This window comes from Pundamilia nyererei, unplaced genomic scaffold, assembly GCF_000239375.1.
Source record: "Pundamilia nyererei isolate P.nyererei 1_Seehausen unplaced genomic scaffold, PunNye1.0 scaffold00018, whole genome shotgun sequence".
Lineage (NCBI taxonomy): Eukaryota > Metazoa > Chordata > Actinopteri > Cichliformes > Cichlidae > Pundamilia > Pundamilia nyererei.
In genome coordinates, this window is record NW_005187419.1 from 5,181,625 (window position 1) to 5,204,131 (window position 22,507).

Here is a 22,507-nt window from a genome sequence, read left to right on the forward strand (position 1 = left end):
AAAGAAAAGAAAAGGAGCTTTTGTTATGAAAATCGCCGGAAGTTAATGTGTTATGCCACTTGAGGCGTTCTTCCGGTGTCTGTTTCTGTCAAAATGGCTCGTGTGGTACAATCTAAGGTTGCTGTTGTTTCCACTGTTTTCTTCGTATGTTTACATTTCGCATGTTGTAATAACGGAAGAAGGGTAAGTGTGAAGTGTTATAACATAGACGACATCAATTTAAATGCAGTGAAGTGGATGCTGTACCTGTTAGCTATTTAGCATTAGCTGTGTATGACCGACTGAAAGGCTAAAAGTGGATTTCATGTTCATTCTCAGGTTGGTGATGCCTTGGAGACTGAGTTCAGTGGTTTCTCTGTGCCTCTTGAACACTCATTTGAAGTTGGTGAGAAACATATTTAATTCTTTTCTTACTGTAACGTTGTATGATACGACATTGATTATGTTGGTAAGCTAACTAAGCTTAACGCAACAAGAAAATTGTCATGGTAAACGCCAGACTCCATTTAAAAATGTCTGTTTAATAAGTTTTTGCATTTATTAATGAATGTACCTGATTTGCTACAAATGTACATATTTTTCAGAATTGTTTTTTTGCGTTCATAACAACCTATGAACGCCTACACTTCACACCTACAGGAGCTTTAATGACATCCATTCTAAATCCATTGCCATTAATAAGGAGTTGGTTCCCCCGTTAGCAGCTATAACAGTTTCCATTCTTCTCGGAAGGCTTTCTACGACATTTCTGTCTGTTTAAAATTAAATTATTCTCAATAATGCGTGCAGCTGGGATAAAGTCAGCTATAACAATACAAACAGTTAAAAGTCATTTCACAGCCCAGAATTAAACACCCTTTGAAATCATAGCATTTGGATGGGCAAATTCAGTATTTATTATACTCTCAAAATGCAAAATCAAAACATGCTGTCAATCAAATAAAAAAAGAAAACAGGCAGTTACAGTTTATTCCTTCATTTAACAATAATAAAACACTCTGCTTTGATGACAGACTTCTACCTTCATTTTATGGTTAACTATGAACTATGTAGAGGTACAATGTGTTGGTTCTTTTTTTTTACCCAGATTTTTACAAGTCTCCAAGCAGGGAACGGTTTGTTATCATTTGCAATTTATTTATTTATTTTTCCAGATGATGTAGCAAAGTTTCAAGTGCGTGGAGCTCTGCTGTTAAAGCCTGGAAGAGAGCCGAGTGTCTCACTAAGTCAGAACCCGCTGTCAGATGAGGACAGGACCAAATTGAAGGTGAACCATGTTAACCATTGATTTAGTGATGTTTTCTACACATTTCCAAGATGGCCCAGTGATGGAGAGATTTCCCCTGTTTCAAATAAATATTTAGTTGGGGTTTTTTTTTTGTTTGTTTGTTTTTTGGGTGCCGGGGGGGGACAAGTACTTGTCGGTACTTGCAGTGCACACTGCAGTCACCTATTCTCACGCTCACTCATGCATTCTGTTAGCTTCAGACATTTTTTACCTGTCACTTAATCACATATGAATCGAGGCAATTTGGGGTTCAGCATTTTTCCTGAAGAGCTGTAAATCAAATAAGCAGTCTTCATATAAGTAGACAACCTTCTTCTTGAGCCACCACCTCCTCATCTGTAGAATTACCTCTGACTGAAAGTCACCCAAAATGTTGGTACCTACGTGGGTAACATCACTCACTTGTTCCACTGGTGTAGGATGTGTTTGGATGTTTAGCCAAGTAAAACAATAGGTGAACTTTCCTAGATTTATACTACATTAACCATAGTATCAGTTCAGGATGTGTTAATGTATCCTCCTTATAATGTTTCTGTATGAACATGCGTTTCTAAATTACTTGTTTTTAACTTGGCTATCCCCACAGGAAGTGGCTGCAGTAGACGGTCTATACAGGATCAGAGTGCCTCGTGTTTTCCTGCAGGCTGACAGACAGACAGAGCGGCAGATGGAAGGCTACCTCACAGCATTCGTCAGAGCTGTATGTATTTCCCTCAAATTCTCCAGAAATTACAGATAAGATTAAAAAACAACACCTCCTGTAAAATTGAGCACATGTTTATTGACGGCTTTTGAGGGTAGTTTTCACTGCATGGTTAAACTTAGCTTTTAGATGGAGACAGGAAAAAGGTAATGACTTGGAGAAAAGTGAGTAAAATCATAGGATGTAATGATAGGTTCTTAAAATATATTACTGTAACTTGATTCCAGCTCCTATTTCTCCTCGTTCTTTTGGCTGTTATTGGCAAATGTTCATGGGTGTTTAAAGCAAATTAATTCACATGATTATTGTGAGGCAAAATTTTGCTTTACTCACGAATCATGAAAATTACTCTAGACCGGCTCACCACAAAATATAGAAACTTTTTTGTTAATACAAAATTATATTAAACATTTTCTTCCAGCTATGAAAGAGCAACTTTGAGCAAACATTTTGGCTCTGAATGAGGTTTTTTATGATGTGGTTAATCTGATGTGTTTTCCCCCAAATAATTTACAGTCTAGTTGTTTCTTTTTTTGCTCTTCTATGCTGGAAAAAATGCAGTTGGTTTAGAAATGTTATGTTTTTCCACAAAGGATAGAACAGAATATTTATACAGTTATATGTTATACATATTCTAATGTGAGTTCCTCGACCAATTTGACTTGATAAACTCGTCATAGTGGCCTTATCAAAGGCAGTAAAGTTAATGGAAGTTAACTTACTTGTGTTAAAGAACAAATTTCTCACAGCAGGAGGTCGGCCGTTGGAAGAAAAGAATTGAAATAAAATAAGATGAACCGACACAAGGAGTGGGCGAAGTACCCTCAAAGTTATATCACCGTATTTCAAGGAATATGTGTACTGATATTTGACAATGACGTTTTATTGATGATTGCAGCGGGCAGCATTTATTAGTGCAAACAAAATAAATGGATTTTTCATGTTTGTGTACAATGAGCAATGATGATAGACTACCTAATTCCAAGTTTGAAGTTGTCAGCAGAAGCAATATAATACTACAGTAATGGCACAGCAAGCACAAAAGTCACCTGGTTAGTGTTTTAAGTATAACAAAACTACTTAAAACTTAGCCTTGTAAGTTTTCATTAAACAAGTTTATTGTTTCCATCTTTAGCTATTTTTTTACATTTTGCAAAGTATTGCACATGTTGGAGGTCTGACTTATTGTAGCCCAACTACTATTTGCATTCCATTGAAGTAGCCTCTTTTATAATTGCCACATGTTCATCTGAGGCTGGCGCGCTGCTCTCACTCTTAGACAGGAAAGGCGTGGTTCTTTTTAACACGTAAACATTTATACACAGATTATGTGATGTATCATATATGAATGTATGAAGTAGAGTCCCTCTATCAGTAGAAAGGTATTATGATAGTATAATATCATGAGTTACTTTGTGATCCTGTCAATAGAAATTAAGAAACAAAAACACATTCACACTTTAATAATATTGAGAAGCAATATTTGATCAGTGCTAGTTTTGACCTAAAGCTTCTCAAACGGTGTGTAATTAGTGTAAATTGTAAATATTTCTAAGCAATAAGCTGCTCCTCTCAATTAAAACATAACATCCACATACACTGAAAACCTATTGTTTTAACATTCTCCTGTGATCCTCAGTGTGCCATGGTTGAGTCCCATCTGAGCGATGTGATCGCGCTCCACACTGACGTCTCCGGGTACCTCATCGGTGTCTCCATAGTGACGTTACCTGGGGCCTGCAGGGGCACTGAGGTCGAGGATGAGGTCGACCTTGAGATTTTCAACACCACTCTCAGCATAATGGCTCCAGTGAATGCACCTGGGTCAGTCACACTGCTTTTACCTGTGATTTTGTCCTTTTCTCCTTTACAGCTTCTTTACAATCTGACATTGTTTCAATCTCTACTTGTGGTTGTCTCTGCATAAGTCAAGGCCTCCTGCAGGTTTTTTCCACATCCTTTGGTTTAGCTTTTGCCTTGGCTTAGCAGCTCTATGTCAGTTGTCCTGGGTGGCACAAGTCTTTCTATACCTTTCACAACACTAATTGTCACCTTTCTTCCAGACCTGAGACGGCTTTCTTCCTTGAACGGATGGAACAGGAATCTGAGAAGAAAGGGAAGAACCCACAAGAGCAGAAATCTTTCATCGCTAAATATGTAAGTACTTACACAGAAAACTGCTGATAGGCTAGAAGGGCCTAAAGATGTACAGGTAATAAATAAATGAAAATGACTGTTAAGCTCGTATTTTCTGTTCTCAGGCGCATCACATCTTTTCAAATACGTCTAGTATGTTTTAATATACACTGGAGACACTGTACACTGTACTGCACTTTTGCTTCTATTTCATTTGCCAGGATTTATGGCAGAAAAGTGAAAATATCTCCCAAAAAGTCAAAATGGTTCCTGTTGTCCTGTTGAAAGGCTCTTTTCTACCTGCAGTTTGTGTCAAACTACGGGGGAAAAAGTTATTTGTCAGTACCTTTTAGGCACAGGTACACTTTTCAGTTTGTTTCTCTTACTCCGCTGAAAGCAGCGATGCGAGTCCTCCTCCTTTCCTTCTTCTTTGCAATGCAACTCTGTTAAAGACACTAGTAAAAAGAACTGGACTTGGTGGTCAAATGTAGATGGACAGTGTAATCAAACCCTTAATTCTGGAACAGATAGTGTTTATCTTTATGAGGCATATGAGTATGCAGACTTGTTTTTCATCTGATTTGTTTTCATACCAAAAACTGCTCCAAGCAGCTGGTCGCTTACTAGAGGTCCCAGTTTCACGAATCCATGTGTTGCTAGTCGTCTAATATTAGTTTTCCCACAAAGTGCATAAGAACATAAAAAGTAATCCCTTAAACCCAGTGGTAAGGTTTTGTGTGTCTTCAGACTTTCTTAGCTTCGAGCTGTTTTTCCAGGCAGAATCCCGCCCTGTATCCTGCCTTAGTTTGCCTGAGCGCTGTTAAATCTGTCTTGTTTTGCTGTTCTGTGTGTTTCTTGCTGTGTTCACTGATCTGTGTTGAACTGATGCTGTACTGTGTTCCAGTGGTATTTGATTCTGGGTGGTGCAATCTTCCTCATGGTCACCAATTCAGCACAGCCCCCAGCAGGGGGAGGCAGAGAGCAGAGCTGAGTCCCACTGAAGTACAGTTTCCTTACTTGTCCCCTTCTTCAGTTTGTATTTAACCTTTAGTCAGCGTGACTAAATGAAACCCCGTCTCCTTTCTGTGTCCACTCATTCTGTCCTTCTGTCTTTTCATGGTCTCTTCAGGTCCAATGCCAAATACTTGCAATGGTGCTCCCTTTTGGGGTTGCCACAGTGGATCTTTAGCACCAACCCCCTGCATTTCCTCCTTGACTACATCCGTCAGCCTCCTCTGAGATCTTCCTATTTTCCTCTATCTTCAATATCCAGTGTTTGTCTTCTGCACATGCTCAAACCATCTCAGCCTTGCCTCTCTGACTTTGTCCCTCCTATACTCTTTTCTAATCTTGTTTGTGCTTGTCACTTCCAATGAAAATCTGAACACTTCCAGCTCCACCTTCTGTCTTTTGTCAGTGTAATTGTCTCCAAACTGTACATCATAGCAGGTCTTAAAACCTTCTCTTTCACTCTTGCTGTTATCCATTCTGCATTTTTCTCGTGCACTGTCTGTCTTTTGGGTTGGCCCAGGTATTTAAAGTAATTTTCTTTCCCTATCTCGACTACTTGCATTTTTAACATTCCACCTGCGTTTCTCTCATACATGTGTGATTGGGAGGAAAGGTGAAAATGCCAAAAACATGAATTACAGAGATCAAATTTGTTTTTACTCGTCAGCTGTAAAAGGCTGATTGTGTATTGTCGTCACTACGCTGGGCTGGCAGGCGACATCGACACCCAAGTTTGTGAATGTGATAACTCAGAACAAGGCGACATAGAATTTTGAAATTCATAGCATAGGGGTATCTACTAGGAGGCTCAGGGATACCACTGGCATCCACCAGTATGTATTATTGGGAGTCTACAGGATAAACCACCAGTATATCTGAAATTATTATTCTGGCTATATTTAGCATGTGTTTGGTGTTTGACCCCTGAGATCGTCACTCTATGGCCCTGTCACCCACTTATGCCTTTTCTTCTCTTCTGTTGTGAAAATGAACTGAAGCTAATCTGGGATGACCAATCAGGAGCCACTAGATGATCACAGTTGATTTGTATGTTGTAACCAAAAATATTGCAGTATTTAGTTGCTCTTTTCTTCTTCTCTTCCAGTGGATGTACATTGTGCCTCTCGTTCTCTTCTTGATGATGTCTGGCGCTCAGGATCAGTCGGGAGCAGGAGCTGGCGGTGGAGCAGGCAATGGCGGTGGCCGATGATCAACAACACAACAATTTTGTTTTGCTTTTGTTTTTTGTGAACTAAACAATACTTCTTGGGCAGTTTTTCATTGCTGTACATAATGCTGTTAATGGAAGATACACGTCGGTCACACACAACTTACCTCTTGTAGAAGAGATATAGTGCCCTGCAGATGACTGCGTTTTTAATTCTAATGTGAAAATAAAGTATTTATTACTTGAGCTGTCTTTGTTTTTTTTGAGGGAGAGTTACTCAAGCTTATATTATTGCTCCTCTATTATACTATACTATAGGTCCTCTTTACTCCGATTTGTATTTAGTTACACTAGTAGTATGCTTCCAAAACTTCATAGTCAGTGGAGATTAAAAAGAAAAAAAAAAAAAAACTACTGTAGTGAAAGAAAACGCAAACTCCACGCAGAAAGACCCCGGGCTGATGGTGGAATTGAACTCAGGACCTTCTTGCTGTGTGGCAACAGTGCTAACCACTGTGCCACCGTGCTGCCCTGTTTATCCATCTAAATAATAATGTTTTTTATTTTAGTTGCCTCATTTTGGAGGGTATGTGTTTTCTTAATGGAACTGAATGGCAGTTCATGTAGGAACTGTTGCTAAAACTGGACAACCTGCATTCAAACAGTCCAAATGGAAACTTGCACTTCAGGCTAGGAAATAAATCAATCAGTTTGACTCAATGTGTGCAAAAGTCCTCTCTTCTTCACAAAAACTGCAAATGGAAGAAGTATAAATTAAAATAAACTGCAGATAAGAAGTATAATAAGATCTAGAAAATGGGGTAACCAAATCTAATGTATGAGTGACATATACTTATTTTAAGACCTAGCCTTATTTTCAAAACTGTTACTTTAAATCTAGTTCTATCTGCTCTTGTATATTCCGGCTTTCTTCCTGTTTTCTTTCACTAATGGGTGAAGCAAGAATTGCCTCTGTGTCACTCCACCACATGTGAACTGGAAATCCTCCATTCAGCAGTTTAATCTTTTATAATACACCCAAGGGTTAACCCCGTGGGATTAGAGCAGCTGCTGCTTTCCCCCAGCAAGTGTCAACTGTTGTGACAGTTTATTCAGTAAGTGCTGCTTAAAAAAACTGCACACACAGAAGGATATTTAAGGATATCCCTTAAAAAATTTCACTGCATTTTATGATTTCTTATGTATGCAAGAAAATGGATGTTTGGGGAAACACTAAAAGTGCAAGAGAAGAATGCAACACACTGAACATCAAAATGTAAAAAGCAAAAAGGCTCTGCAACCTGCTTGGTTGGGGCCTTTTTCTATAGGGTTTTCATGTTCCTCCAACCTGGCCTAGATTATCCAGTTGGCATTCTCATTCTAGGCATTTGCTCAAGGATCCACACACCTGCCTGTCTGTTAGCCCTGTGATGAACTGGTGATCTGTCCAGCTTGTATCACATCTTTTTCTCCATCACAGCTGGATAGGCTCCAGAATAAATTACAGTCCTCATCAGAATCACATCACAGAGTCTCTTTAAATCAGTCAGATTCAGACTTGGCTCATCAAAGAGGGTTTCAAGAAGCTAAGATAGCGACAGCCAAATGCTCAGCTTAAGGCTTTACTAACCATGATTGAAAGCAAGGTGGCTATCACCATCCTTTATTTACAGTCTATGGTAGCCATACATTAATCAGCTGCAGCTGTGTGTGATCAATATAGATCACAGCTATGATAATTAATGAAAGGAAGAAAAAACTGTTATTCACTGAGGAGATTTTGTTAATGCTACTGATTTCAAAGGCATAATCCTAGAATAGCAAGCTATTACTTGCTTGGACAGCAGCCCAATCCAAATGAAAGCGGGACAACCCCTCTACCACGGATCCTCCAATCTGTGTATTTATAATTATGAGTCAAGGAGAGAGACCACAGCTTCGTGGCTTTAGTAACAGAATGTCCCAGAATCCCTGAGTCAACACTCATCAGCATATGTCAGTCACACTGGCTGTTTTGAGTCCGCATGTCCAACTGTGAGGGACATCCTCTTCTTTTGGGAGGTTAAATGTTGCGCCTCAAGACTTTGGTCCCCTTTGCCCTCTTCCACTCACCAACCAGGCATTTCTCAGAATCACACACACACACACACACACAGTCCTACTCTGTGACTGTTTTCAGCCACTGCCTGCGCTATCTTGATGAATAACATGAGGGATAAGGTGATAACAACAGCTGAGAGAAGGATGAGAGCTGGAATGAAATAAGCCATTTGACAAAAGTCATCTATTTGTAAAGAGATCTGCTTCTGTCAGACAGCAGCAGAGCTTAGACTAGAGATGGTGATCAATCTGGGTTTTCGTGTAACATCAGCTAAATGAGCCGAGACTAAACTTGTTTTGAAATGTTTCCTGCAACACAGTTTAAAAACCAGAACTACAGCTACACACTTACGTAACTCACACACTAATAAATCCAGAGGGTCAGCAGGGGGTGTGATGTATGTCCCTGTACCAGGGAGCGGAGAGGGGGACCCTGACAGTGACACATTATTGTTGTACTGATGTTTAGGAATGGAATCCAGTGTATTTGTGGTTACACTGAGAGTACAGTCTCAGAAAATGGGAACAGAGACATTACAAGATAGTTCTGAAATTAAATCTAAAGAGAGTTCAGCAAAAGCAAGTCTGGGTTGGAAAAAAAACACTGTTGTTGGGGGGGAAATGAGCAAACCTTTTAAGTAGTTTTTAATCACATTTGGCTGGTGATCTAAGATATGATGGTTGTTATTTTTAAATGTTGCTATGATGACTGAAATTAAACTCAGCAGACAGTGATTTAAAATAAGTATCCAAAGGCGAGATCCCAAATTCCTCAGAGTGGCACGATCTGTGCCCTTGGAGTCTGCATCTTATTGAGAACAATTTAAACTGTGGTAAAGATTTTGAGTTTAAGTTAATGTAACATACAAAAATGACCCTTTTAGAAAAGTTGCAATTTTTTTTCATTTTATATAAATTCATTAACATTTTTAATGCAGTTTGTCTCTTTACCAACCACAGAAGAAACGTACACATATTTATCCCAAAGTCCAGAAATTAGCACGTGTATGTTTCAATACCATGAGACGCTAAAAGATGCATTACAGTAGATAATACGATGGGAGAAAGCAGCAGGGTGAGGAGAACAGAGGAGGTCTCAAACAGGCTGCTTGTACTGCAGCATGTTGCTCACAAATGCCTCTGTGCACCAATGTCAGCACGTCACTATGTGAGGAAGGACGCTCCAGCCTTCTTTCACCATGTGATTTATGAGCAGTTATGAGTTTTATGTTGTGCTCAAACTTTGACGACCCAGTTGATTTTGGCCTGTTATTTTCACACTGTAAATCTGGGCACTCTAAACATGCAAGAGTGGAAGCCCGGTAGAAGCTCTGTGCCATGCTGCCATGTTATTTTTAACCTCCTTTTCTCTTGTTTTGAAAACCGATGTCCAGCAGACGACTTGTCTTTCTTTTTATAGTTATATTATTGTATAGTTTTTAAAAAGGGGCTAAGTACGTGTGCACTTTTACTGAGCTGTTTTTAGTCTCATTATACTGTGTATAATGACAATAAAGGCTTTAATTCTCTCAGCTACAGCTACAGTGGTGTTTGATGATCTAAGAGTACAGATTAAATATAAAAACTTCTAAAAAATTCAAACATAGACTCATAAGCTGTGCTTCTTGTTTTGGCCTTGAAGACCCTGTCCACCCTATCTGTTCCCTCCTTTTGGTTGTTTGGCCTCTTTATTTATTTTTTGGTAATTATCACTCTCTAAATAAATGTTGAGTTCAGGAAGTTGTCATTTTTAATCCCCAAAAAAATACTTTTGATATGATTTATTTGAATGAATATTTCATAAATTGATTGTATATGTGTCGTGACCCTGAAGAAGGTTCCTGATCCCCTTGTTGGGTCTAAAATTACAGTATATGAAGTAAAATAGTCAAATCCTATAGACACATTAATGCTCTGCTGTCTTTGTTCTTTCTCGCATCTTTCACTTTTGCTATATTTAATTAAATATATTCAATAACAGATTTAGATTGTGTACCTTTTGCATAAAAATGCGACTATGTTATTTATTTCTTCTCATTAAGTAGATTTAAATGGTTGCTTTGATCGTTTTCATGAAATATTTCTTTTTGTCACTTCTGTCAGTCTGGGATAAACACTCTTCATAGCATACATACTTAGAGCCAAATACTGTAAATGTGGACAAAACACTGAGAGGCCAGCACCTGCCTTGTCAATCAGAGAAAAGCTGAGAAAACTACAAGGGGAAGTCTTCACAGTCCTGGAAAAGCATCCCAGCAGGCCTTCGCAGATTACGGTCTCACACTCAATGAATCCCCAGCGACCAATTGTGCTATACATTTCACCACAGCCCCATCATGTTAACATGCAATGAAGTAACATGATCAGACACTTAACAGCCAGGTCGGGACTGGAATATTACATAGTGATTGCTGAGTGTATAATGTAGCACCCCTAAACACACATAGACCAAAGGTCATGGTACAATACTGGTTAGACCGCTCACTGGCAGCAGTAAGCAGCAGGTGCTGAAATTTGCTTTCATGGCTTACAGTGTGTATGTAGTATTACAGGAATCATCACTAAGCTGCGACTTGCGCCTCATTAAAATTCCTCTTGTAATAACAGTGAGACGGAGTTATTTCCTCTTTGACTGTAATTATCAGGATGTGCCAATAAATTCAATACTAAATGTTGCTTACAATTATATGTTAAAAAAAAAAAAAAAGTTCCTTTTACCAAACGTTATTTCCCCAAAATTGTATATTTAAAAAAAAAAAAAAAAACTTTTGGATTGTTAACGTTGTTTTCCACATAAAGTGAAATATTTCATGCTTTTGTCATTTTAATTTGAAGAATTATAATAAAATCAGATCTCTTGAGTCGGTGAGATCAGGTCCAGCTTCTAAAACTCCGTCACCATGTGGTCGGGGCTCCGTCACCATGGATTGTTGCATTGCTTTGAATGTTTTCCGTCCACTGAATGTGTGTTATAGTTGGTAATCAGGCCCATAGACAGAAGTCCAGGTTGCTTTGATAGCAACCCTCAGCTCATGTGTATTTTTGGGCCGGGTGTTCCTCATCTTCCTGTTGACAGTAGCCCATAGATTCCATGTCAGGTCAGGCATGTGTGCTGGCCAGTCAAGCTACAGTAATAACATGGACAGCAAGCCATTTGGTAGTAGCTGTGGCACTGTGTGCTAAGTCTTGCTAGAAAAAGAAATTGGCATCTCCATGAAGCTTGTCAGCACATGGAAAGCTGAAGGGCTCTAAAACTGGTTGCATTGATTTTGGACTTGATAAAACCACCAACCAACACCACCAACACCAGCTGATGATATGGTTGCAGATGTTGCAGAGCCTTCACAGATGGTGGAAACTTCACCCTGGACTTCAGACATCATGGATTCAAGGCCTCCCTACTTTCAATCCGTTTCTTTGGACCAATGATTAAGGTCCAGTTCTTTTTCTCCTTCCCCCAGGTAAGATGCTTCTGGATCAGGAGTGGGTTGATATTAGGACAGAACCTTTAAAAGGATGCCTGTGTATGGTGTTTACAACAGTATTAACATATAACTCCACAACACTGTAAAAATGTATCTTATCTTCAAACACAAAACAGTACACTCACTATACTAACTATAAATGTATGCTAATGCTATATTTAATTATTTAATATAACTGACAGTAAATGTCAGGAAAATCTGGACAAACAGACTAATTAGAAATTAGAAATTGCTATTTACAAGCTTGAAGTGCAGCAGCATTTTGATCAACTTTGCTCCAAGTTCTTTGCCACGTGCGCTCAAAGCAACTGCAAATAGATGAGATTTTTGGGTTGACGACAGCTCCCCGGTGGGTAGACATCTCCCACTCGCTGTACAGAAAATAACCCCCTATAGCTTGTGTCAGTCAGTTTAAGCTGCAGTTTAAAAAGTCAGTCAAAGTTCATCGTGTTGCTGAGGTGACAGGACGAGTCCTTATTTGCAAAGGGTCACCATAGCATATGGATCTACACATGTGACTTGGCACAGATTTTTACACCAGATGCTTCCTGATGCAGCCCTTACAGGGATTTGTGTCTCCTCCTGGTCTTTCATGTATTAAGCAGATATGCTAATGACTCCTCTATGATGCCACTACAAGGCTAAGCACTGATATGCCCTGTGGATGTGAGCATATGCCAATTAGCCAAAACATTAAAACCGCTGACAGGTTGCATGAATAGCACTGAGTTTCATGTTGAAATGCAATGTTCTGGCAGAAAATTTGCACGTTTCCATATTCATCTTGATGTCATTTTGACATGTTGACCTCACCACCGCCCTCCTACCATGGCAATGACACTCCCCAAAGGCAGTGGCTTCTACCAGAAAACAAACACAACAAAGTAGCAAAGATTTTGAGTTCCAGACCTGCCAAATCCAATAGATTGACAGAAGCCACATGAGGCAATCCACAGAACATAAAGTATCTGCTGCCAACGTCCCTGTTTGTCTACATCCATGACACAAAGAGGTTTGGGCACATTGCTATATTTTTTCCTCTATTCTTTAAACTAGATCCTTAAATTTCTCAGTGCTAAACACTATGTAAGCTCTGGGGTTTACCTCGTGCATGTGCTCAATCCATGTGTACGCAGATAAGTTTGCATACTTGGGATGTATTTGCTCATCTCCATCAAGCGATCCCAAGAAAGGATCAGGAGTTTCAAGTAACAGGACCATCCCTTTGGATGGCCGGTACATCCAACCCAAACTCGTGCACCTCCCCTCTCTACTGATTTGGAAGTTAATAAGAGTGACACTCCGGAGATGCACAGGCACTTTCACAGGACGTCGCCGATTGATGCCAAACTGCGCCGTGAGAAACACGAGAATCATGCCCGTACCCAGGAAAGCAGGTAAGAAATCAATCTCACCTGAGTCTTTATGAGCATCGTGTCTTCAATATGTCTTCCGTGACATTTGAACTGTTGTAGTCAATATTCTAAAGCTCGAGTACATTATACTGTGATGCATTTAATGACAAATACAGCAGTTCAAATGTTTGACTTTCAAATGTAATGTGACCCAAATGTTTTTGTTTGATTGTTTTTTTGTATGTTTTAAATTAAGGTGGCTCAGGAGGTACAGCAGATCATCTGCTAATTGTAAAGTTGGCGATCTGATCTTTGGCTGCAGCAGTCTGCATGCCAAATTATTCTTGATACTGAAGCCTGGGCTGCTCAGTGTGATTGTTATATAGAATGCACTTGGGCAAAGAAAAAAGTGCTTTTGTGAATGAGTAAAAATGCATTATCTAAGAGGCAGTTCATTTACCATGCCTTATGGACTTTAAAAATCTTAATTACAGTCTGTCACAGTGTGTTATTACTGATTTATTATGTGTTTTATATGTTGTTTATTTGACGTTGTTAAGTTACCTCACGCTGACCATCCCTGGACATTAGCTGGGAGCCAGATATCCTTCCTCACCTTGGATTGTGCCAGTTTGGTCCATTAATCATGTCAACAAAGAGCCTCTCGCCGGGTGGTGATCGTTTCGTCAATGTCACAGCCTCGCCTGCAGTTTCAGTGCTCATATTTCTGTCTGTCTTTCTTGTTTCTGTCCCTAAGCAACGTGATACACCTGTCCAAACACGCCCACGTTGCTTCATTCTCTGTCTCCAGCTAGAGGAAGATATTTCATATAGATTCTCCATATCCTACCTGCTTCTTATGGATTTTTTCAGTCTTTCCAATTCCATAATAGCTTACATAACCCAAGTCACCCGCTCTCCCTCCGTCTCCATCCTCAATTGTTGCTAATCCGTCCTCTGCTGCCACAGTAATGAAGTGTGAAATGCTGCACAGTAATTCAGGGACCAAAATGCAAACGCTCATCTTGGTGTTATTTATGGCTGTTTGATTTTGCCTTTATGTAACATATAGCACCCGCGGCTTCTGCAGTTTGTCGTCTCCTGGAGGAATTAGTGCCATTAAAAGTTTAATTTGTCACCATAATGTACATGAATGCAAGCGTAATGTGGCAAATCTAACTAATGTGATTAGCAAACCTTTGATGCATAAAAATACTCTAAAAATAATTAAATAATTCAAAATGGAAATTTGTTATGGGAGCCTACATACTTGTATTAGCCTCTTCTACTTGTATTAGCCCTTCAAAAAGGCCTTTTCCTTCTGAGTGTACTTTATGTCCTTCCAATCTCCATCTCACATGTGCGCTCGTCACCCATAGGGCTTCTAGCCAGGAAGTTTTGACACTTGACAGGAACTAGAGGGATGATCCTGGATCTCCCTCCACCTCATCTCACTATCTTCTCATCTTGCTGTCTCAGTGGGATGCTCTGAACCTGATCTGTGCAGATAGCTCTGTCCCACTGAGAGAGGAATCTGGGGAGGGGGTGAAAAAAGCGGTTTACCTCGTGACACTCCAAAACAAACACTTCTTGTGAAACACTGTGAGAGTCGCCGTTGACCTTTCCAGCTGGACTGAGCTGAGCTCGAGCGCTCTTGGGGAGGGCACCAGAGTTTCACTTAAAATCATTTCAGGGACTAACCCTAACCCACATCCATCCATTACAACCTGCAGCTCAATCATTAGCCGTCCCTTTTATGGCCTCACTGCCCTTAAATATTTTTATGCCACACACCTCACTCTGTTCCCTCCATGTCTCTATTGCTGTTGTGTCAAGTCATCAATCTTCTGGGGAATATGTTTATCCCAGCGGGGCTTTCTTGTTCATACTGCTGAGTGTAGACAGGAATCCAGAGATGTTTAACCTTCACGGTGCAGCCAGAGATCTGGAATATTTCCAGTAACCCAACTTACTTACTGCTGGCTTGATATCTTGATATCCAAGATTATCGGAGATGTTCAATTTATTCCCTTCGGACAGTTGCCAGGGACATCATATTTGGAGATGAATTTAATGACTGTTGGTCCCTTTTTAATCTGTCCAATAGCAATTCCAGTAAAAATCAGAATGAAGGCTTTTCTTGTATTGTGTCCCCATCCCACCTGCTGTGTTCCTTTCTGAAAGAGCTCAAAGGACGAGGGAGAGAAAGACCGATGAAGTGACCTGTCACCAGCGACTTTCTGCTCCCAGTTTCCAATGATGACTTCATGACCTTCACCATATCCTGCTTTGTCCTGCCAAATCTCTGTCTGCCCCATCCATCAATGGTGCAGCATTATGCGAACGCATCAGTCTATTAAAACGTTTGAGCTTGTGCATTGTAAACTGGCAGGCTTGCTGTTGAAGTCAATCATGACATGTGGACAATATCCAAACTCAAACCTCGTCTGTAACTGAATCCTACTACTCAGTACGGTTTAATTAATATGTCTGCATGCCCAGCCAATTATCAGATTCTCTGGCCTTAGTGATGTTGATCAGGTAATTGTTCTTGGCGTAATGAGCTCCTGCAAAACAATACCTCAGCCTATATTTAGGCTTTAATTAAAGCACCCAGTGAACATTACTTTACCTATTGAGGAAAAGCCAACACATTTAAAGTTGGCCCACTCCTCTTCTGGAAACCCTACCCTACCCTACCTCGGTGCATTAGCCACAGTAAAGAGAATTGCAAGCCAACACATTTCAGAGAAAGCAATGCCACCCCTTCAATTATATCTGATGTTTGCAGATGTTATGCCAGGCCATCATTTGTCCTTCTGGTTGTCACGCTGCTGGCATCCTCCCCAGTGGAGGGTCACACAGGTCGTAGAGGTAAAGTTTCCCCAGGCTCAGATACGTGCCGGATTCTCCTCTTCAGACATAGGGAAACCTCTATGGGCTCAGAAGTCACCTTTCTAAAGACGCGGGATCCAGTGCATTTGCATTCCTGTTAATAATCAAAACTACACACAGGATAACCATTATAATCAAAAACAGCTTTAAAGAGTTTGTAGTTCATCCCATTAAATAATCTATACAACAAAAGAGGGGAAAAAAAGAAAAACATAAGGACAATGATTAAAAAAATAAATAAATATAAAAATCAACTAAACCTGGAGATATATAAACTCAAAGTGAACAAGTATCAAGCTGAAGCATGAATTTATTTGATTTATCCTGTCAAGTTTATGTCCTTCCTCTGTTTAGGCTTCCAAAATGAGCTAATGCTATTAAAGAAGAAATTACCACTACAAATTCATGTTCAAAACATCTTTGTATTGTGTTTAAGAGATAGTAACTGACTGAAGGTTAACTCAGCCAAGCTATACTTTCATATGGTACCACAAGATGATGCAGCAAGTCAGTATCACCTTTATTTAAACAGGCAAAAGAACAAATGGTGGTGTGGGAAAATGCTGCCCCCTGTTGGTAAAACCTTTAGTTAAAATTGGCAGACGGAAACTACAAACAGTACCTTTAACAAAGAAAGTTTACAGGTATATGAGGATTTTTATAAAACAGGATGCACTGTCGCTGCGTAAAACACCCAACAAATATTTAAAGGAGTTAAAATCAACTAATCAAATTACGTCATAATACTGAAGTTAAAAATACTCCTGCACTGGATGCTTTTATTTTTAATTCAAGACTTTTTATGAAGCCTGCAACTGGGACTGAATAAGTATACAACAAAGTAAAAGTAATGTAATTCTGGCCATTCAACAGATATTATACAGCTTTAATAAAAGCACAACTTTCAAATTAAGTTTTTATGTACTGACCCATACAAAGCCTCCACTCTGCAGGAAGTACTAGATCACTAAAAGCAACGACTTATACAATTATAATTGAACAATCAACCCTTAATCTACATGTCCTCACCAAATGGCCAAGCCTTAAATCTTTACTATCATTTTTAGTGGAGATGAATGACAATCAGGGATTCGGTCATAATACTGCCATAAAACTATATTTCAGTCTGTTACAGCCTCTTATGGTATAAAAATGAGGGGGGGGAGAGCAGAGTTTAAGTAGGGTGAGGTTTAGTTTAATTAAATTGTCTTGATTTTTTCTTAAAAAGTGAAAGAAAGCATGTTTTATGACTTCTCATTAAATGAACACAGTTATACGTCAGAAAAACGAGCCTGTTCTGTCTTATTTTGTTAGACAAATCAGATAAATACCGGGATGTAACAGTCTGTTAAATGAGCGTGAAGCATAAAATAATCGAATCGTTTTCTGTGTGAAATCTGAGAGACGGTAACTTGACATACGCAGAGGTATGATTGATGACCGGACGGGTGAGGGATCACAGTTTTCTCCGAATGTCAGAAGACGCAGTGACTCACAAACTGGAGGAAGAACAAACGGAGAGCCTGTGACACGATAAACACGCCCACAGCGGTGGGAAGGAAAAGCATCCCACAGAAAGTCAATTCTTAGAATCAGCTTCCTGTCATCAGTGGCCATGAACGGTGTTCCCAGCAAATGTATGCGGAGTCCCATACGTTGAAACCAGAACCTCGAAAAGCATGAGGGAACTCCATGAATCAGTGCTGAGCCGACATTTCACACATACCCCTATGTGATCTACAATGTGTTGAGAGCAGCAGGTGATTAACTGCAGCTGCAGTGCTGGCAGACACTATGAAGAAGGTGCAGCCTGTAGAGGAAGATGAAAAGGTTTAAAGTAACCGCCGCTGCCACCCTGGGCGTCGAGCGTTCAGCTTTTTGTCATATAAGCTCATGTGAGAAATCATGTCTGAGGACAGGCTGTAATTCCATATACAGTGTCTGTAGTAGACAGCAGTGAAATGATGCTCTCGTTTTCTTTTCCAGGGAGAAAAAACAGTAGTGCTACAGAAGGTAAAAACCAGCATGGAGTCCTGCTGTTGTGAAGGCTTTGCATGTGGATATTAATGCATTAAATTAAATCAATGTGTCATTATTTATCCTCTCTTTCCTCCTCTTTTCAGTAACACTGCCACCATATGAGCCCAATATCCCCGAACCAACCACCAGGGCCGACTTCATGAAATGTAAGGCTTTTTATTTTAATATGAAGCTCCTGAGTAAAGAAAAAAAGATGAATAATTAATAATTAAGTAATGTCACGCCATGCTATTTTTTTTTTAATTCAAAAGAATTATGGAGCAAACTTATTAAGATGATCAAAGATTAAAATAATAATGGTCAAAGTTTGTTCCACATAAAAAGGTTAATGAATAAAAATTTAGAAAGTAATCGTGGTGTAAGACTTAGATACCAGATCACTTAACACCAAATTCAATTAGTCTATTACACTTCCTAATATGTATTTAAACGGTTATTACATTTCCCAGAACCAGTCACTAACCACATTATTAAATAAATATGTAACAGCATATTCACAAATGTTATATCCCACAGAAACAGCACACCACTTAAACGTCAAATGATTCAAAGTTGCCTCGTCACTTGCCAATAGTTGCTTCTAATTTTTATTATTATGCCTGTTTTTTTGGCTGCTGTTGTTTGGGGGGGGGGGGGGGGTTAGACCAGGCTGACTGTTAAAGTAAGGTCAGTAAATATTATTTACCCTGCTATACTCACTGCTCACACAGCAAGCAGCTGATTCTGAGAAAGACTGTAGGGGAACACTCTGCAGGGGGCTGACTCTCATATAGCCCAACTTTTTTTTTAAGCTTTTCCAACCCTGAGATTCATTCACTCACATTGCTGAGTTAGATTACATCATCAGGTTACTGATGTTGTCAGCAAACATGTACTATAACATGATCCACATTGGAATAAATTATAAGTATAATACTGTATTTGCGCAGGTGTGTCCTCAAAGTGGGTGTCAGTCATACAGTGGGCCCACAGCATACCTTAGTTTATCCTTTTTTATTTTTATTTTACTCAAATGGGACAATAATTTACAAAATAACTGTGCTGAATGAAATAAGACTTTAAAAAAAAATAGCGACTGAGACATTAAACTTTTCCCAGACATTTCTACACAAACCTCTTTCTGCAACCTTAGACGATGCCCCCTGCTGTCTGTTAGACAGAATAAAGGTTTATAGCACTGACTTTCTTTTTCAGACCCAGGAGTTAATCTTTACCAAACAAAGCTAGTAATGAGAAGCAATAATGAACGAAGGAAGGATGTTAAGGGTCAAGAGGAGTTAAGAGAACTGGGAGTTCAGAGAATCTGACATCACTGGCACTTCAAGTTTGTTTGCTTGCTTGTTAAAGCATCGGCCTCAGCTTTAGCTGTTCTTCCTGAGGTCCAACCTACACACACACACAAACAAGCTGGTTCTACTGGTTCACCTCCACCTGTAACTTACAATATCATTGATCATCTAATGCACAGCTAATGTGGGTGGTTTTACTCTGCAGGGTTGAAACTACAATGTCCCAAAAATGGATCCCAAAAACTGCCTCTTGAGTTGTTACCATGTTGTTTCATGCAGGCTGTATAAATGAGAACCACCCTCTGAAAAATATCACTTTAACACTAAGGAAATTAAAAAAATGCCTGTCACACTGTCCACACACACACTTGGGATGATCCAGTGTATCCACCTTCTTTTTTTTTTCTTTTTTTTTTCTTTTTTTTAAAAGGCATTTTGTGGATAAAGTTAAATTAATTATGCTAAAAGGGTAAGGTGGGGTGGGTGGATAGGCAAGTAGGTAAACCTATGTTTGCAGTGTTCGTAGCTCACCTGCCAGTTTAACGTAGCCCGTCTTTGAAGGGTCACTTGTCACATTAATCAAGTCTTTCCTCAACTCTCACTCCAAGTATCCCCCAAAATGAGAGAATTTTTCACATTTACCCAGGTGCTATTCATTAATATAAACTACTAATACTCCCAATAACACACTGGATTTGACAGAGCTACATGGTAATTCACAATATTTTCCAAATCCTAATCACTCCAGGAGCACTAAAATGAAGATTTTCTCTTATAAACAATCAAAAAACAGCTAAGTCAGCTATAAAAGCTTGTATGTAGAAACTCAACACAACAAAAATTTACACAAGTTAGAAAATCTGTAATCACAGAAACAAAAAGAAAAGTGAAAAAGCAGTGGAGGAAGTAAACCGCGCAGCAGGGGTTGTGCTCCTAAACTGACATCATGGTCAATGCGCTGCTTGTACAGTTTAACTCTGAAAAATAGACTTACAAGTATTGCACAGGGGTGGTACTGGGCTTTTCACTGAAACTGGGAGGGAAGATCTTATGTGGCAGTTCAGGGAGTGTAAGAGACACTGCAAAAAATCAGTGACAGAAAACTCTCGCTGGCTGTTCGGAACAAAACTGCAGGAAGCACATTCTTCTGTCAGATGAAACCAAGATAAAGTTATTCGGCTCAGAAGGGGTCCGGCGTGTTTGGCAAGAACCTAGCCACGACTTTCACAATGAATGCATCACAGTGCTGACAGTGAAGCATCGAGGGGGTAGAGTGCCAAAGGTTCTGGGGACATAGCATTTCTAGATACCCTTGGATAAGATTCCAGGAGCCTGTCAGAAGAGGAACGGTCCAAAACAAAACAGTTTCTATGTCATAAAAATATGACATTTAACATCTTTGGGTTACTTAACAGAAAAGTAAAACAAAGAGAAGCTGAACACAGCTGTCTATGAATAATGACGAACACCTGTCCAGATGTTTGGTGAGAAGGCCTGAATCTGTTTTAATAAAGGCAAAGGTAGTATTCAAGTATTCATGCAAGTACATGCACAAGGATGTACTTACGATGACAAAATAATGTTTATGTAGTGGAGGGGGGGAAATTACAATAATGTGGAATAAATGCAAAAATAGTTAATTAATATTACTATTTTAGGTTAGTGCCCCCAATTAAATCCAAAGATATCAGTTAAACATAATTTAAGCCAAAAATCAAACAGAAAAGTTGCACATTAATACTCTGAAAACTGCAACAACAGAAATTTAAGATCAAGGTTTTTGTTTTCTTTCTCAAAAATCTAATTTCTGAGTTGCATGCAGTAGATCTCGAAACTTAGACGTGCAATTTTAAAGTTGAAAGTCTTTAATTTTGGGTTACTCTGAAAGACAGCCACCAGTCCATCACCAGCCTCCCGGTGGGTGTGGACTCTCAGTTTGTATTTTTGCCCTCCCCTTTCCTCAGATTGGATCCCCCTCTCTTTCGATGACAGAACTGCAGAGAAACTGTTGTGGATTTCAGAGGGCGGCTCTAAGGTGGCTCGTACATCAGATGCAGTGTGCCCTTATCCCCAGAGACCTGAGAGATACGACCACTCACCACAGGTAAGCTTGGAGTTAATCATCGTTCTGGGCATTATGGGAACAGGCTTGTTGCTAGCTTAATTTCCTACTATGGCTCGTCTAACCTTTAGGTGCTGTGCAAGGAAGGGCTGCTGGGCCATCGAGGGTACTGGGAGGTGGAATACGACGGCTGGGTGGTGATCGGGGTGGTCAGCGAGAGCTCACCCCGGAAGATGCAGGACGGACCCTGCGGCATCGGAGAGAACAAAACCTCCTGGGGTGCCGGCTGGTCTGGCTCCTGCTGTCAGATCTGGCACAATGCGGAGAACATGGACATCCAGATGCCCCTGTCCTCCACCATGGGCGTCTACGTCGACCAGCCCGCAGGCATCATAAAGTTCCTCTTGGTGGAGGGAGAGGCTGAGAAGGAGGTGCGGCTGATTCACAAATTCAAAGAAAACCTCCAGGAGAAGGTCTTCCCTGGATTCTGGGTTGGCACCAATTCATTCTGCCTTATTCGGAAAAAGGATCAGTGATACAGTAGAAGAAGCAAATTGGGGGAAAGGGAGGGAGGGTCACGTATCAATTTAAAAAGCAGGGGGAGATGGGGATCTTGTGATGTTTGGGGAACAAGTGCTGTAACCATTTCTGCTTTCTCTAGTGCATGAAGAAAGCTTATTGGTTTCAGACAGTCCCCAGAGATGCCCAAATGTCGTACTAACAGGCATTTATCTGTGTTATTTAAACTTAGAAGAATGGGCATTTAATGGTATATTTCAATCCAGCTGGGACTTTTCATGAGCTAGACTGCCTGTTTTATTCAGTCTGGATGTTTTGTATGTGCCAAATGTAGTCAATAAACTCATATTGTGTAATAACACTGAGCTCTTCTATTACATCTGTGTGACTGCTGCCTAGCAGACTTAAACACAGAGCGCTGGTACACTCTAGAGGCCTTTTATAAGAATACATCTA

The 22,507-nt window shown here is 39.9% G+C and overlaps 2 protein-coding genes across 4 annotated transcripts; both read left to right on the forward strand.

Moving 5' to 3' along the window:
- Positions 1 to 51: 51 nt before the first annotated feature.
- On the forward strand, positions 52 to 6,552 carry emc10 (ER membrane protein complex subunit 10). Of its 3 annotated transcripts, XM_005726274.1 has the most exons (8): positions 52 to 183; positions 319 to 385; positions 1,155 to 1,267; positions 1,875 to 1,988; positions 3,631 to 3,815; positions 4,055 to 4,148; positions 5,032 to 5,129; positions 6,244 to 6,308. In XM_005726274.1, exons 1-7 carry the CDS (start codon positions 94 to 96, stop codon positions 5,116 to 5,118), a joined length of 750 nt encoding a protein of 249 aa, XP_005726331.1. In that variant the 5' UTR covers positions 52 to 93; the 3' UTR covers positions 5,119 to 5,129; positions 6,244 to 6,308. The 3 variants fall into 3 exon arrangements, with proteins under 3 accessions (XP_005726331.1, XP_005726330.1, XP_013764478.1); XM_005726273.1 differs by lacking the exon at positions 5,032 to 5,129 and having other exon boundaries at positions 6,244 to 6,552; XM_013909024.1 differs by lacking the exon at positions 6,244 to 6,308 and having other exon boundaries at positions 5,032 to 6,237.
- Positions 6,553 to 13,198: 6,646 nt separating this feature from the next.
- Positions 13,199 to 22,479, forward strand: LOC102209136 (tripartite motif-containing protein 16). Its single transcript, XM_005726276.1, has 5 exons — positions 13,199 to 13,288; positions 18,128 to 18,154; positions 18,265 to 18,327; positions 21,435 to 21,574; positions 21,664 to 22,479. The coding sequence occupies exons 1-5, from the start codon at positions 13,234 to 13,236 to the stop codon at positions 22,066 to 22,068; spliced, it is 690 nt and encodes a 229-aa protein (XP_005726333.1). The 5' UTR covers positions 13,199 to 13,233; the 3' UTR covers positions 22,069 to 22,479.
- The last annotated feature ends 28 nt before the right edge of the window (positions 22,480 to 22,507 follow it).